General features: G+C 45.2%; 1 protein-coding gene across 1 annotated transcript; it reads left to right on the top strand.

Moving 5' to 3' along the window:
- The first annotated feature begins 2,542 nt into the window (after positions 1–2,542).
- Positions 2,543–16,091, top strand: ADGRF3 (adhesion G protein-coupled receptor F3). Its single transcript, XM_040429814.1, has 7 exons — positions 2,543–2,548; positions 8,948–9,118; positions 10,405–11,766; positions 12,621–12,662; positions 13,851–13,904; positions 15,461–15,498; positions 16,020–16,091. The coding sequence occupies exons 1-6, from the start codon at positions 2,543–2,545 to the stop codon at positions 15,485–15,487; spliced, it is 1,662 nt and encodes a 553-aa protein (XP_040285748.1). The 3' UTR covers positions 15,488–15,498; positions 16,020–16,091.
- The last annotated feature ends 1,843 nt before the right edge of the window (positions 16,092–17,934 follow it).

Genomic DNA, 17,934 nt, shown 5'->3' with positions numbered 1-17,934 from the left:
TGATGGCAGTAATATTTATTGGTAGAACCCTAGTGGCAGTATTTTTTATTGGCAGTATTATTTATTTATTGGTGGCACTGTGATGATAGTATTTTTTATTGGCAGCACTCTGATGGCAGTATTATTTATTGGTGCCACTCTGCTGGCAGTATTATTTATTGGTAATGCTCTGATGACAGTATTATTTATTGATGCCTCTCTGCTGGCAGTATTATTTATTTGTGATGCTCTGATGGCAGTATTATTTATTGATGCCTCTCTGTTGGCAGTATTATTTATTGGTGATGCTCTGATGGCAGTATTATTTATTGATGCCTCTCTGCTGGCAGTATTATTAATTTATTTCTGGCACTGTGATGACAGTATTTTATATTGGCAGCACTCTGCTGGCAGTATTATTTATTGGTGCCACTCTGCTGGCAGTATTATTTATTGGTGATGCTCTGCTGGCAGTATTATTTATTGGTGCCACCCTGCTGGCAGTATTATTTATTGGTGATGCTCTGATGGCAGTATTATTTATTTATTGGTGGTACTGTGTTGACAGTATTTTTTATTGGCAGCACTCTGATGGCAGTATTATTTATTGGTGCCACTCTGCTGGCAGTATTATTTATTGGTGCCTCTCTGCTGGCAGTATTATTTATTGGTGATTCTCTGATGGCAGTATTATTTATTGATGCCTCTCTGCTGGCAGTATTATTTATTTATTGGGGGCACTGTGATGACAGTATTTTTTATTGGCAGCACTCTGATGGCAGTATTATTTATTGGTAATGCTCTGATGACAGTATTATTTATTGATGCCACTCTGCTGGAAATATTATTTATTTATTGGTGGCACTGTGATGATAGTATTTTTTATTGGCAGCACTCTGATGGCAGTATTATTTATTGGTGATGCTCTGATGGCAGTATTATTTATTGGTGCCACTCTGCTGGCAGTATTATTTATTGTTAATGCTCTGATAACAGTATTATTTATTGATGCCTCTGCTGGCAGTATTATTTATTTGTGATGCTCTGATGGCAGTATTATTTATTGATGCCTCTCTGTTGGCAGTATTATTTATTGGTGATGCTCTGATGGCAGTATTATTTATTGATGCCTCTCTGCTGGCAGTATTATTAATTTATTGGTGGCACTGTGATGACAGTATGTTATATTGGCAGCACTCTGCTGGCAGTATTATTTATTAGTGATGCTCTGATGGCAGTATTATTTATTGGTGCCACTCTGCTGGCAGTATTATTTATTAGTGATGCTCTGATGGCAGTATTATTTATTGATGCCTCTCTGCTGGCAGTATTATTTATTGATGCCTCTCTGCTGGCAGTATTATTTATTGATGCCTCTCTGCTGGCAGTATTATTTATTGATGCCTCTCTGCTGGCAGTATTATTTATTGATTGGCTTGCAGAAATGTCTTTCCATGTAATTCTAATCTTTCTGTCATTCCTCTCCTGTGTTTAGTTCCGACATTAGCATCTCCGTCATTTGGCATCTGCACATTCCCATTTATTTTTAATGGGACCTACTACTTCCAGTGCACCAGTAACGGGGCGACAGGCTTTTACTGGTGTGCACACAGTCTCAACTACGACACAGATTTGCTATGGGGATTCTGCATTGAATCAGGTGATAAAATCTACGGGTAATCCTATATGTCTGTCCTGTATTAACATGTGGAGCTTAAATCCCACAGAATTCCTGGTTAAGACTTGAGGAGCCGGATGTTAATGCGTTTGCGGTTTATTGTAGGGATATTTGGGAACTCTGACTGCTCCCCTGTGTCCTCCAGTAACAGAAGCACCTCGTTCTGCCTGATCAGTCCTATTGATACCACCGGGGCTTCCACCTACTGTACGGTATCCGGAACATACTACAATGGATATATAGAGGCCTTCTGCTCTGCTCCATGTAAGTCACACCCAGGTCCTGGTGCCCGACGGCTCCCCTCTGCCACATATGAAGACACCAGTATAATATATAAGTTATAGTATAATATATGGAGGTGAGACCCTGGAGCTTCATGGTACCTATCAGGTTAGCACAAGAGATTTAGAAGAGACTCAATCACACAATTTGTGTAGATACAAGATGTATAATGGATGTTCTTCTCCACAGCCTCCGTGAACTCTCCAATATTGGCCTCTGGAACACAAGACAACATGACATCATCCACCACCGCTCCATCATCCACTACAAACATCTCATCCATGACCTCATCAACCACCACCGCTCAATCATCCACTACAAATGTCTCATCCATGACCTCATCAACCACCACTCCATCATCCACTACAAATGTCTCATCCATGACCTCATCAACCACCACAAATGTCTCATCCATGACCTCATCAACCACCACTCCATCATCTACTACAAATGTCTCACCCATGACATCATCAACCACCACAAATGTCTCATCCATGACCTCATCAACCACCACAAATGTCTCACCCATGGCCTCAGAGATGACATTACACACAGCTACAACCCAGGGCAGTACAACGTCGCCCGTTTCAGTCTTCACTGCATATGCCGGTAAGTAGATTCTGTAGATGGCTCATACGCTCCTTGAAGACCATGGTTATCGTAAAGGGTGAAACCACCAGTGTAACAGGAATAGTAGCTAATTTATTAACAAATGCCTGAACAGGCGATGAAACCTATCTTGACCCAGGTTGAAATTAATACTTCACTTTTATTATTGCATAGGCTAAAATCTAAATGTACTAGATATACCAACAGGAAACGTTATTAATAATCAACACAGTACTTGAGGTACACTTATTTTTGGCTCAATAAATGTACAATCGTATAGGTATCAGTTGACACTTTAAAGTTAGAAAAAAACCATAAGGTGCTCACATTCTGGGGTAGAGTCCATGCGCATCACTGTGCTGCGCAGCAAATGCGCAGTTCTAACAATATGAGCTTTCCACTCTAAGTGTAAGCGCAGCTGTCGTCCGCGCAGGATTCCCCCCTCTTGGGTAGAGTCTGTGCGCATCCTTGTCTAGCGCAGCGCAAGCGTAGTCTAACAACATGAGCTCTTCTGTTCTAAGTGCTCACGCAGGTACCTAGTGCGCAGCGCAAAGTAGACGACTGGGATTGGCCTTTCCCCCCTTCTGTGGGTGGGTGTTTTCTAATACAATTGGTTGGTCATCTATCTTGCCCCGAATGTGATAGGACGCTAGTTGTGTCAATCCAAACACTATGTATTTAATCCTCCAGTCGGATGAGGATACTCTTTGCTGCCCATTTACCCCTGAAGAAGCCAGAATTCTGGTGAAACATGTCGGGGGGCAGTTTTAGCTTTTAAACGCAGCTTCCACCCCACTGCGAATCAGTTAATGATAGTCCGGCTGGACTATACTCTAATGCTTGGTTCATTAATGAGCCTTGGATGGACACGGCATCAAAACTGTGTCTGTCTCTGCTTGCAGGGCTAATTGCCATCAGGCTCCATGTTAGTCTGAAAGCACATGTTTTTGCTAAGTGTGCTTTTTCGATAGTGGATTGACGCACATTGGTTCCCACTGCTTTACACTGTTGCATTGACAACCTAATTTAGTCAGCAATAGCTCTGCAAACAGTGATACGGAAGCACTTTGTATTTAAAATGAAAGGGTGGGAGATAGTGCACATCTCCGCGCCCCCGTCACTGATCAACACTCGCATCCACCAGTGGAGTGGCGACTGTATTTTTAACACTTTTTGGTTTGTTAATAAAAAAAAAAATTGCACTTGCTCACATTTAGATTTTAGCCTATGCAATAATAAAAGTGAAGTATTAATTTCAACCTGGGTCAAGATAGGTTTCATCGCCTGTTCAGGCATTTGTTAATAAATTTGTTAAATAACCTTACCCAGGTTAGGTCCAAATCATAAATACCATAAGGAATAGTAGCTGCTACTGGGGCCCAGCACCCAAGAAGGCCCCATATCCACTTATCCACTCACATAAGTTTAGATGATGGAAGGGGAGAGCGGAACGGGTATTGTATGAAATAAAACAGATCGTTAGGAGACCAAGGAAAGGAGGAGAAGACACAGGACAGGGCACAAACCAAAATAATCAAAGCATACCAGGATCTGATACCTGAATGAATGTCAGTTAAACGTAAATATAAGACTAACGTTTGGTCTGTGAATAAAATCAGAAGAAAGAGGTCATCGATGAACTTCTGTGTAACCTCCAGGTTCATCAGTAAACACCATGGTGTCCTACCATCAGCCCAGAAGCAGATTTGCATACATGGGGTCATAGCAGCCCCCATAGCGGTGCCCCTGCACTGGTGGAAGATTTCACAAAAACCTTGCAGAAAGAAATTCCTCTGCAAAATAAAACTGAACGATTCCAGAACAAAGTCATTATGTGAGTCAGAGTGTAAGCCTTAAAAAGTGTGTGTCCTCCAAAAATATCTCTCTGCCTCCAGCCCAGCCCTGTGGGAGAGGGCAATAAAGGGCCTTGGTGTCTATACTCGCGGGTGGGAAACCTCTCTCAGCGTTGATCCATAAAACTTCTACAACAAATCAGTCTGTCCACATAAATTCCCACATTCTGTATCAAAGGCTCTGAGCCAAGCCTGGCTTCAGACCCTCGTAGATCTCTGGGACCCAACAGAAGGTGAAACTCATTGAACTTAGTATCAATAAATGTCATTACAAGGGCGGTCAAGTAGAGTAGTCAGATACCGAATTCAGGAGAAATAATACCCCCCACCCTGTCCTAAGGTGGAGCATTCTAGACTAGACAATATAAGGGAGGTGACAAGCAGAAGACCCCTCCCCCCCCCCTGTGACATAGTTTGGACTGTTCGTGGCAGCTCTGTCCCTCCAGCTCCCAGTAATTCTATATCTACTTCTCCTTCATCTCACACCAAATGTGCTTCTTATTATCCACATTCCATCAACTGCTAAACTGGGGATAAGGAGACATTTGTATAATCTGTCAAATAAAGTCACATTGTAATCTCTGATATTTCCATTTCACAACTGATCCTGATTTATATCCCCTACCAGGATCTGATATATTGTCCACTGCTGGGACCAGTCTGCAGCTATCACTGGAACAGATAGCTCAGGTCAGTCACTATATCCGTCACCTCTTATATCTTTTCATAGATTGTAAGCTCCTATGATCAGGACACTTCCTCCTCCTCTTGTAGATTGTAAGCTCCTATGGTCAGGTCTCTTTCTCATAACCCCCTTCTTGTATCTCCTCTTATAGATTGTAAGCTCCTATGGTCAGGTCTCTTTCTCATAACCCCCTTCTTGTATCTCCTCTTATAGATTGTAAGCTCCTATGGTCAGGTCTCTTTCTCATAACCCCCTTCTTGTATCTCCTCTTATAGATTATAAGCTTCTATGGTCAGGACTCTTCTTCATCCTCCACCTTTTGTATCTCCTCTTATAGATTGTAAGCTCCTATAATCAGGACTCTTCCTCATTCTCCACCTCTTGTATCTTCTCTTATAGATTGTAAGCTCCTATGGTCAGGACTCTTCCTCATCCCCCACCTCTTGTATCTCCTCTTATAGATTGTAAGCTCCTATGGTCAGGACTCTTCCTCCGCCTCTTGTATCTCCTCTTATAGATTGTAAGCTCCTATGGTCAGGACTCTTCCTTCTTCACCACCTCTTGTATCTCCTCTTATAGATTGTAAGCTCCTATGGTCAGACTCTTCCTCATCCTCCGCCTCTTGTATCTCCTCTTATAGATTGTAAGCTCCTATGGTCAGGACTCTTCCTCCTCCACCTCCTCTTGTATCTCCTCTTATAGATTGTAAGCTCCTATGGTCAGGACTCTTCCTCATCCTCCGCCTCTTGTATCTCCTCTTATAGATTGTAAGCTCCTATGGTCAGGACTCTTCCTTCTCCACCACCTCTTGTATCTCCTCTTATAGATTGTAAGCTCCTATGGTCAGGACTCTTCCTCCTCCACCACCTCTTGTATCTCCTCTTATAGATTGTAAGCTCCTATGGTCAGGACTCTTCCTCATCCTCCACCTCTTGTATCTCCTATTATAGATTGTAAGCTCCTATGGTCAGGACTCTTCCTCCTCCACCACCTCTTGTATCTCCTCTTATAGATTGTAAGCTCCTATAATCAGGACTCCTCCTCATCCTCCACCTCTTGTATCTTCTCTAATAGATTGTAAGCTCCTATGGTCAGGACTCTTCCTCATCTTCCGCCTCTTGTATCTCCTCTTATAGATTGTAAGCTCCTATGGTCAGGACTCATCCTCCACCTCTTGTATCTCTTCTTATAGATTGTAAGCTCCTATGGTCAGGACTCTTCCTTCTCCACCACCTCTTGTATCTCCTCTTATAGACTGTAAGCTCATATGGTCAGGACTCTTTCTCCTCCTCTTGTATCTCCTTTTATAGATTGTAAGCTCCTATGGTCAGGACTCTTCCTCCTCCTCTTATAGATTGTGAGCTCCTATGGTCAGGACTCTTCCTCATCCTCCGCCTCTTGTATCTCCTCTTATAGATTGTAAGCTCCTATGGTCAGGACTCTACCTCCTCCACCATCTCTTGTATCTCCTCTTATAGATTGTAAGCTCCTATGGTCAGGACTCTTCCTCATCCACCACCTCTTGTATCTCCTCTTATAGATTGTAAGCTCCTATGGTCAGGACTCTTCCTCATCCTCCGCCTCTTGTATCTTCTCTTATAGATTGTAAGCTCCTATGGTCAGGACTCTTCCTCATCTACCACCTCTTGTATCTCCTCTTATAGATTGTAAGCTCCTATGGTCAGGACTCTTCCTCCTCCTCTTGTATCTCCTCTTATAGATTGTAAGCTCCTATGGTCAAGACTCTTCCTCATCCTCCGCCTCTTGTATCTCCTCTTATAGATTGTAAGCTCCTATGGTCAGGACTCCTCCTGATCCTCCACCTCTTGTATCTCCTCTTATAGATTGTAAGCTCCTATGGTCAGGACTCTTCCTTCTCCACCACCTCTTGTATCTCCTCTTATAGATTGTAAGCTCCTATGGTCAGGACTCTTCCTCCTCCTCTTGTATCTCCTCTTATAGATTGTAAGCTCCTATGGTCAGGACTCTTCCTCATCCACCACCTCCTGTATCTCCTCTTATAGATTGTAAGCTCCTATGGTCAGGACTCCTCCTCATCCTCCACCTCTTGTATCTCCTCTTATAGATTGTAAGCTCCTATGGTCAGGACTCTTCCTCATCCTCCGCCTCTTGTATCTCCTCTTATAGATTGTAAGCTCCTATGGTCAGGACTCCTCCTCATCCTCCACCTCTTGTATCTCCTCTTATAGATTGTAAGCTCCTATGGTCAGGACTCTTCCTCATCCACCACCTCTTGTATCTCCTCTTATAGATTGTAAGCTCCTATGGTCAGGACTCTTCCTCATCCTCCGCCTCTTGTATCTCCTCTTATAGATTGTAAGCTCCTATGGTCAGGACTCTTCCTCCTCCTCTTGTATCTCCTCTTATAGATTGTAAGCTCCTATGGTCAAGACTCTTCCTCATCCTCCGCCTCTTGTATCTCCTCTTATAGATTGTAAGCTCCTATGGTCAGGACTCCTCCTCATCCTCCACCTCTTGTATCTCCTCTTATAGATTGTAAGCTCCTGTGGTCAGGACTCTTCCTTCTCCACCACCTCTTGTATCTCCTCTTATAGATTGTAAGCTCCTATGGTCAGGACTCCTCCTCATCCTCCACCTCTTGTATCTCCTCTTATAGATTGTAAGCTCCTATGGTCAGGACTCTTCCTTCTTCACCACCTCTTGTATCTCCTCTTATAGATTGTAAGCTCCTATGGTCAGGACTTTTCCTCATCCTCCGCCTCTTGTATCTCCTCTTATAGATTGTAAGCTCTTATGGTCAGGACTCTTCCTCCTCCACCTCCTCTTGTATCTCATCTTATAGATTGTAAGCTCCTATGGTCAGGACTCTTCCTCATCCTCCGTCTCTTGTATCTCCTCTTATAGATTGTAAGCTCCTATGGACAGGACTCTTCCTCCACCTCTTGTATGTCCTCTTATAGATTGTAAGCTCCTATGGTCTTGTATCTCCTTTTATAGATTGTAAGCTCCTATGGTCAGGACCCCCCTTTTATCTCCAGCAAAATGTTGTATGTTTGTAATTTAGATAACAATTAGACCACATTAGTAATTAATGCAAAAACCCAGGTGATTTCAAAGGGTTCACTTACTTTTTCTTGCAGCCGCGTGCTCCGCCATGACATATGCATCTTGAGTAATTTGGTGAAGTCTGTAAGGACACAGCTAGCTGCATTCCTGACTACTTAAAGGCAATGTACACCTTTGGGGGCAATTTTTTTTTAATGATTGGATTTTACTCTTTTTGGGCTAAAAATTATTTTTCCAATTGGTCTTTATTAAAATTATTGGGCCGTTTTTGTCACAAAGGGTTAACTGGTATTCTAGCTCTGTGACTGGTACTTTTTACTTTCACTTTGTGCAGGTCATCTAATTAACCTTATTTCTAAACTACTAAGAGGCCATAAACACTTATTTAAGTCACATTCTTATCAGTAAGATAAGGACTGAGCTATAATGAGTGTTTAGGAGGTCAGAGATCAGGAGCCGTCAGCTGAGCTGCCTGACAGAACAAAGAGAAAATTGCGATCCTGCTAATAGAGAAACTCAAAGCTGTATGCAGAAAATGGCTCAATATTTTTAATAAAGACCAACTGATAAAAATATTTTTAGCTTAAAATGAGTACAATGCAGTAATAAAAAAAACAATAGCCCCCCAAAGGTGTCTATCACCTTTAAAGAGGGAAGTGCCATGTGTCAGGGGAGTTTAGAACATGCAGCATTATATAAAAGCTACATTTCCATTTGCAATACCGGCAGCGCTCTGTAGGGGGCAGCATCCTGTAGTTCCCATTAATAATGTGTACGTCTTATAATGTATATAATCTACATTACCTATTGCAGAACCTGTTAAGCCTTGTAGAGGACAGCGTCCTGCAGTCGCTCTCCAGTTTCCTCGCACTCACCTCCTCTGGGTTTGAGCAGGATGACCTGCCATTAGTCCTGTATGTTTTGGGTAACATCACAAGAAACGCTCAGCGGAGCGACCTGCGCCTAGACGTGGACACGGTAAAAGTGAGTAAGGAGCGGATGAATGGACAAAAGCCACTACACAAACAAAATACACACAATGTATATAACAAGATAAGAGGCTGACATTAGCGCTCAGGCCCAGATGGTGGCTGGAGGCCACAGGTAAAAATTTAGAGGGGGCGTCACGTCTAATTTGTGACTAGATAATTTTTTAAGGATTCTGCTAGATGTCGTAATGACACATTCATGTGGTAAGAGACAGCAGGACACTCCTCCTGGCCAATTATTTTTGTTCTTGGGGAGATAAGCAGCTGTCAGTTGTGTCTGAAAGGAGGACAGAGGAGTCTGGAGAGGAAAGGGGGGTCTGAAAGGGGACAGAAGGGTCTGGAGGGGGACAGAGGAATTTAAAGAGGACAGAGGGGTTTGAATGAGAAAGATGGATCTGGAGAGGACAGAAGAGTCTAGAGGAGGACAGAGAAGTATGGAGAGGACAGAAGGGTCTGAAGATGACAGAGGGGTCTTGAGGAGACGAGAAGAGTCTGGAGGGGGACCAGAGGAGTCTTGAGGAGACCAGAGGAGTCTTGAGGAAACCAGAGGAGTCTTGAGGAGACCAGAGCAATCTTGAGGTGACCAGATCAGTCTTGAGGAGACCAAAGGAGTCTGGAGGGGACCAGGGGAGTCTGGAGGGGGACAGAGGAGTCTGAATAAGACAAGAGGAGTCTTGAGGAGACCAGAGGAAACCAGAGGAGTCTGGAGGAGACCAGAGGATTCTGGAGTGGTACAAAGGGGTCTGGAGGGCATCTAGCAGTGGCTTTCAGGACACATCCATACTCAGTTGTGTATCCATGTGCATGCAGTAGTTTAGATATAGCTGTCAGGACAGCTATATAATCCATATAGCTAGCATCACAGCCATGGACCTCACCCTGGTACAATCAGCCATACACAGTAGATGAATATGGGCTGAACTCAACAATTTTGGTGGATTCGAAGGTGCAAGAATAAACAGGTTGCCCAAGGAAAAATAGACAAAAAGCATAATAAAAAAGATAAAAAGACAAGATAAAGAACACACAAGATATAAAAATATAACCTCAAATTGCAAACAAGACACAACCAAGAGATACAAAGAGCAAATGAACAGGATAAAACAACAGTTGTGCCCCGATTGAGAACACATGGGTATTTGGGTGTACACTCATGACCATAGTCATGGGTAAGCCTACGTTCACTCACAGTCATGCGGTCAAATCCACCGTGGAAAATTTGTAGCATGTCCTCCCCGTGTGAAAGCACCCAATAAGGTTATCCATGTTTTTTCCTTCTAGAAAGTGCTTGCAGTCTCAGACCAGCTGATCCACTCCATCTCCTCAGATCCTGTATTCAGTCTGGAGAAGAACCTGGGTCCTCAGTTACTGATGTGTCTCGAGAACCTTCTATCGGTCATGAACACCACTGATCGTTCCTTTAGTGTATCCTTCAGGCAACTCGACCTGCACTGCTCCGTGGCCCCCTGTGATGTTCTGGAAGATAATGGGGTCCTCACTGTGGACTCGGGGACCACGGTGTCACTGCCCAGAGATGATACTAATTATCCTCCTAGATGTCTGGTGAACATGTTGTCTATGACGTTCAGACCCCAGAATAGAAGCTTCAGCAGCCAGTATAACTGTCCTGGAGAACCAGGCTCTTCTTACTCCTTGGCCAGCGACATACGTACAAACGTTTTGAGGTTTAACGATAGAACTTACCACGTGGCTGACATCAATATGACTTTCACATGTAAGAACAAGAGTTGTGACCAGAACCCAACATGTGTGTTCTGGGATTTCATTCTCAATAAGTGGTCATCAAAGGGTTGTCTAACACAAGTCCTCGATGGAGTCACCAGCTGCTTGTGTCACCATCTGACATCATTCTCAATCCTTATGTCAGGATCTCTACCCAAATCCTTTGCAGATTCACCAGCTCTGGATTGTATGACAAAGACTGGACTCATGGTCTCCACAGTGTCTCTTCTCATCTGTGTCTCCATCCAAGTCATCCTGCTGACACGCACCCATCACGGTATGGCCTTTCATAGGCACATGACCATCCTCCATATGTCCATGTTCCTCCTAATCAGCCATATCTCCTTCTTAGTTTCAAGCTTCATTGACCCTGATGCTCAGAAGAAGCTTTGTGATGCCCTCACCTTCTGCACCCACTTGTCCCTCTTGGGTTTCTTCGCTTGGACCTTGGTTCAAGGAACTTGTTTAGTTCTCAGATTAGTTTTTGTTTTCCATCACGTGACCATGACAGAATTTACGATTTTGTCAGTGGTGCTGGGATACCTGTGCCCTTTGGCTATAGCGGTGGGGACCTTCGCGGCTTACTACCCTCATCATTACAGGAGGGATGATGGATGCTGGTTGAATAACAGTTCTGGTGCCTCCATGGCCTTCATCGTCCCCACCATAGTCATCATGTCATTGAACGTTCTGGTTCTTGTTATGGTCATCCGTAAGCTCCTCCGACCAACGATCTCAGAGGTGAAGAATGAGGATGAAGAGGTGGTGAAGAAGGTGGCCAAGGCCGTCCTCTTCTGCACCCCACAGTTTGGGTTGACTTGGGCCATCGGGATCCCTCTGCTCACAAATTATGATGGTGAATGGCTGCACTACCTGTTTGATCTACTCAACCCTTTACAGGTAAGTAGAATTCTGAGTTACCTTAAAGCAGGGTTTCTCAACTCTGGTCCTCGGGACCCACCTACCGGTCATGTTTTCAGGATTTCCTTAGTTTTGAGCAGGTGATATAATTAGTGTCCATGCATCAGGACTTACCACAGGTATTCATTCTGTGGGATATTCTCAAATCCTGACCGGTAGGTGGGTCCCGAGGACCGGAGTTGAGAAACCCTGCCAAAGGGATTTTCCAATGGTTCCCCATTATCTCAGAAAATCCCTTTAAGAGTAAAAGGGTATTCCAGTTAGAGGAAGTTATCTCCACTTACTGGAGTTCGGTTAGATCGGTTGCTTGTCCAGCGCCCCCAGTTTGAATAGCGCAGTGGCCGAGCATGCACACTGCTGCTCCACTCAAAGTCTGTGGTCCTGCTGGGGTACAACGCTGACCGGACTCCGGCAGTCTCACAGAGAAGAGTCATGTTCACTACGGTTTGCCTACGGACAGCTCCTTGCGAGGAGCAATATCAGCAGCCCCCGATTAAATAGACAGGGCTGCTTTCTTCCAAAAACAGCGCCACCCCTGTCCACAGGCTGTGCATGGTATTGCAGTTCAAATAATTTCACCTCAATGGAGTTCATCTGCAACAACAGACGCAACCTGTGGACAGGGGTGGCGCTGTTTTTTGAAAAAAGCGGCCATGTTTATCTAATCTTGGCTTTCCCTCAGAAGAATCACCCCCGCGTCCTTACTACAGCTCCAAGTGAACAGCGTGCCGCACCCCTGCGCTGAGGGATCGTATGGACGTAGTTGGTTTGGCGGTTTCGTGGCACGGACGCACGTGGCTCTGCTCTAACAAAGCCTCTGTTTCACCCCGCAGGGCGTCTTTATCCTGCTCTTTGGGTGTCTACTGGACAATAAGGTCAGTATAGGAACCTATATAATGAATATCCGGGTTATAAGCTGCCCAGTGGGAGAATAGCGGGTTTTTGCCACAATACTGCCAGCACTGACCCTGGTACAGACCCTTGTGCCGCCATGTGGTGTCTTAGTGGCCTCCTTGAGATGATTGACTCAGTCTGGTCAATTTACAGGACAAGTTCAGCTCCCCCTGCCACTGACATTTATATATGCTCTAGAAGGCTCCAGGAACCCCAGGGGGCTATTTAGGAATTGGATTGCGGTATTATATAGGAACTATATGGTTGGCTCCTTTAAGGGGGATTACTTGGATGTTGCACATTATTTATGGACTTTATGACAGCATCATTTGGACTGTACATAGTATTACCGTATCGCTATATGACGGTATTACATGGACTGTATATGACAGTATATGGAATTTTTATTTCTTATCTTGGCACTTCTGTATCTGATGATGTTATGTGGTCTGTACATGGCTGCATTATCTTGGTGCTATTTGTCAGTATAATGTGGTCTCTATATGGTAGTATTATGTGGTCTCTATATGGTAGTATTATGTGGTCTCTATATGGTAGTATTATGTGGGCTCTTTAAGGGACTATTATTAGCATCCTCCATATTATTTGGACACTATATGACGGTATTATGCTGTATGTAAATAGCAATATTATCTATTATTTTGGTTGTACCATATATGACAATATTATTTAGTCTGCATATGGCAGTATTACCTAGGGACTATATGACGATATTATGTGTTCTAAATACAGAGGCCTTATCTTACCACTACTGTATATTAAGGAATTATGAGGTCCGTACATGGGAGTTTTATCTGGGGTCATATGGCGGTATTATGCAGGTAGATATTATGACAACAGCAGTCTAAAATTGGCAAGCAGGAGGAGTTCCTCTGCTTGCTGTCCAGACACTTGGGTCTTTAGGTTTTGGGGCAGGACCTCCCCTGACCTTCAGAGCAGCTGGAAATCTGTGTGAGGTAGGTACTACTAAGATGCTGGACACCCCATATTACCGTCCAGCGATTTAAGGGGAACTCCACCCACCGATTACAGAGGGGAGGAACTGAAACTTTGTAGAAGACGAGCTGACCCCTTGCAAAAGGGTCAAAAGCTGCTCTTCTTGGGCACGGTTTTTGAACGGTTCTTGAGCGCTGGTTCTTGTGTTCTAGGTCAAGCTTCTTGTGAAGAAATACTTCCTGAAGAAGTCCTCTAACAGCAACCTGGTAAGAACTATGGGGGGGGGGGGGGGGCATGTATCATTTATTATTACCCCCCCCCCCCCCCCCAGTAAAAAAGTTGCAAGCCCAGTGTTGCAAGTGGCGATTCTACTCCACCCTCACTATTTTCCAAAAAGGAGACGTGGCGAGGGCGGGGAGGAGCGGCACCTTGTGATAAATTCCCCCCAAAATCCCAGAGTAGCCGCTGGATCCTGATTTACAGTTTATATTATACTCCAGAGCTGAAGTTACAATTCTGCTGGCTTCAGAGCTGAAATACGCTTTCTGGCCAGTGTCTGCACAGAGGTTGTGTTCTGCATTATAGGAGTTCAGCTAATCTGTAAGAGGAGTGCTGCTGACTGCTGCCAATAGCAGCCAGCAGAACTGTGAGCACAGCTCTGGAGAATAATGCAGGCAATAACTCAGGATCAGTACAGGATCATTTTTGTAATGTATGTACACAGTGACTCCACCAGCAGAATAGTGAGTGCAGCTCTGGGATATAATAATGGATGTAACTCAGGATCAGTACAGGATAAGTAATGTATTGTATGTACACAGTGACTGCACCAGCAGAATAGTGAGTGCAGCTCTTGAGTATAATAATGGATGTAACTCAGGATCAGTACAGGATAAGTAATGTATTGTATGTACACAGTGACTGCACCAGCAGAATAGTGAGTGCAGCTCTTGAGTATAATAATGGATGTTACTCAGGATCAGTACATGATAAGTAATGTAATGTAATGGACACAGTGACTCCACCAGCAGAATAGTGAGTGCAGCTCTGGAGTATAATAATGGATGTAACTCAGGATCAGTACAGGATAAGTAATGTAATGTATGTACACAGTGACTCCACCAGCAGAATAGTGAGTGCAGCTCTGGAGTATAATACAGGATGTAACTCAGGATCAGTACAGGATAAGTAATGTATGTACACAGTGACTGCACCAGCAGAATAGTGAGTGCAGCTCTGGAGTATAATACAGGATGTAACTCAGGATCAGTACAGGTATAAGTAATGTAATGTATGTACACAGTGACTGCACCAGCAGAATAGTGAGTGCAGCTCTGGAGTATAATACAGGATGTAACTCAGGATCAGTACAGGATAAGTAATGTAATGTATGTACACAGTGACTGCACCAGCAGAATAGTGAGTGCAGCTCTGGAGTATAATACAGGATGTAACTCAGGATCAGTACAGGATAAGTAATGTATGTACACAGTGACTGCACCAGCAGAATACTGAGTGCAGCTCTGGAGTATAATACAGGATGTAACTGAGGATCAGTACAGGATAAGTAATGTAATGTATGTACACAGTGACTGCACCAGCAGAATAGTGAGTGCAGCTCTGGAGTATAATACAGGATGTAACTGAGGATCAGTACAGGATACGTAATGTATGTACACAGTGACTGCACCAGCAGAATAGTGAGTGCAGCTCTGGAGTATAATACAGGATGTAACTGAGGATCAGTACAGGATAAGTAATGTAGTATAACATAGTTTTGTCTGATGATTTACTTAACTCCTTTCTTCCATTTCTTCTGAAGATAACGTCTGTCAGCAGTTCTGGCTGATTCCTTACAAGGTACGACATACGGCTTATCTTATATGACGGTATACTTCCTGGTACTGACAGTGTATTATAGGCCTGGTGCACACTGCCATGGTTGTCACAAATTGCTTTTCCTTGCTTGTCCCACACACTGTCCTTCAAATGCAGAGGTGGATTTAGGGAGGGTTGGGAGAGGATGGTGGCATCTCAAGAGGTTGGGACAATGGAGGGGGGGGGGGGGGGCGGTTGGAACTGCATCTGCTGAAGAGGAGCAGGAAAGTGACTAATTACAAGGGTCAGGTCTGGAGTGTGAATTATGGGATCTGGTAGGGTGGGGGCCTCTTCTGGGGACAGGTTCTTTGGTTGCATCAGATTTCAGGTTTGATGGAGGGCTACAACACCCAGGGGCCCCAAAAAGCCTCTTAGCATTGGACAGGGAATTTAAGCTGTGGAAAACTTATTTTTGAGACCAATAGGTGGGGACTCCCAGGGCCGGACCCCCAATAGTAAGACCCCTCATCTCCACCCTAATCCATATATTGTATCTTCTGCAGTGACCTTGGAAGGACGTGACTACGGAGATCTCCTGCGCTTGGACCTTCACCAGTCACAGTGTGAATATGGAAACTGGAAAGTAAATGCCCCCCTTCCCCCCTACTCTCAATAAAATTATCCCCAAAATATGACGGGTGCTGAGTCTTTCTGTATTTCCAGTCCATCGTCGTTGGCTGTGAGGGGCTGTCTGACAACGACAACCTGTTAGGATCCAGAATGATGAGCAGTAAGTGGACTTGGTCATGGTCGACCATTGAGTAGATCACTTAACATCTATAGAAAAAGGGTTAACGAAGAATGTATGGTCACATGGCACATCAGGGGAGGGGCACCGATAGTCCCGCCCCTGAGGAACAGATTGGGTAGTAGAGTTAGATAACTGTCACCACGGCCACTGTCTGGATATGGAGCAGACGGGCCCCACTGTAGATAGGACCAGGACGGCAGCTGCAGGGAGGATGATGTCACCGATGCCACTCTGCTGCATATCAGGGCATTGGAGATAAGGGGGCCCTTCTATGACGTCTCACCACGCACCATCTGTATACCTGTGAACATGGCTTCACTGATTACCATATTCCTCCCAATTAGGAGCGGCATTCATCAGAGTCGCCCCCGATGACAATGAGCCATTCATCCAGGGGCCGGAGATGCCAGGAGCGCGGAGCGGTTCCCACACTAATGAGGGATGTGCTCGCTGCCCGGCTCATTACTGACTCATTACACCGCCAGAAAAATATAATGTATGTGCGTCATGTGACACCACGTGTTAGGTGGAGGGACGGCGACACCACTAGGTCTCCCTGCGCCCACCGGCAGTGCCCAGCCCGTGGGGTACAGGGAGGAGGATAACTCTCATCCTTCATCCCACAAGAGAATCAGCTCTTCAGAGAGGAGTGGTGCACCAAACCTTAGTCACTGTTATGGGGGCGCTGTGGAGGTCACTGTTATGGGGGCGCTGTGGATGTCACTGTTATGGGGGCGCTATGGAGGTCACTGTTATGGGAGCGCAGTGGATGTCACTGTTATGGGGGCACTGTGGATGTCACTGTTATGGGGGCACTGTGGAGGTCACTGTTATGGGGGCCCTGTGGATGTCACTGTTATGGGGGCGCTGTGGATGTCACTGTTATGGGGGCGCTGTGGATGTCACTGTTATGGGGGCACTGTGGATGTCACTGTTATGGGGACGCTGTGGATGTCACTGTTATGGGGGCACTGTGGAGGTCACTGTTATGGGGGCCCTGTGGATGTCACTGTTATGGGGGCCCTGTGGATGTCACTGTTATGGGGGCACTGTGGATGTCACTGTTATGGGGACGCTGTGGATGTCACTGTTATGGGGACGCTGTGGATGTCACTGTTATGGGGACGCTGTGGATGTCACTGTTATAGGGGCTCTGTGGATGTCACTGTTATGGGGGCGCTGTGGATGTCACTGTTATGGGGGCGCTGTGGATGTCACTGTTATGGGGGCGTTGTGGATGTCACTGTTATGGGGGCACTGTGGATGTCACTGTTATGGGGGCGCTGTGGATGTCACTGTTATGGGGGCATTGTGGATGTCACTGTTATGGGGGCACTGTGGATGTCACTGTTATGGGGGCGCTGTGGATGTCACTGTTATGGGGGCGCTGTGGATGTCACTGTTATGGGGGCGCTGTGGATGTCACTGTTATGGGGGCACTGTGGATGTCACTGTTATGGGGGCGCTGTGGATGTCACTGTTATGGGGGCACTGTGGATGTCACTGTTATGGGGCGCTGTGGGTATCACTGTTATGGGGGCGCTGTGGATGTCACTGTTATGGGGGCGCTGTGGATGTCACTGTTATGGGGACGCTGTGGATGTCACTGTTATGGGGGCGCTGTGGATGTCACTGTTATGGGGGCGCTGTGGATGTCACTGTTATGG

This window comes from Bufo bufo, chromosome 4 (genome assembly GCF_905171765.1).
Source record: "Bufo bufo chromosome 4, aBufBuf1.1, whole genome shotgun sequence".
Classification (NCBI taxonomy): Eukaryota; Metazoa; Chordata; class Amphibia; order Anura; family Bufonidae; genus Bufo; species Bufo bufo.
This window is presented reverse-complemented; position numbering and strand designations above follow the sequence as displayed.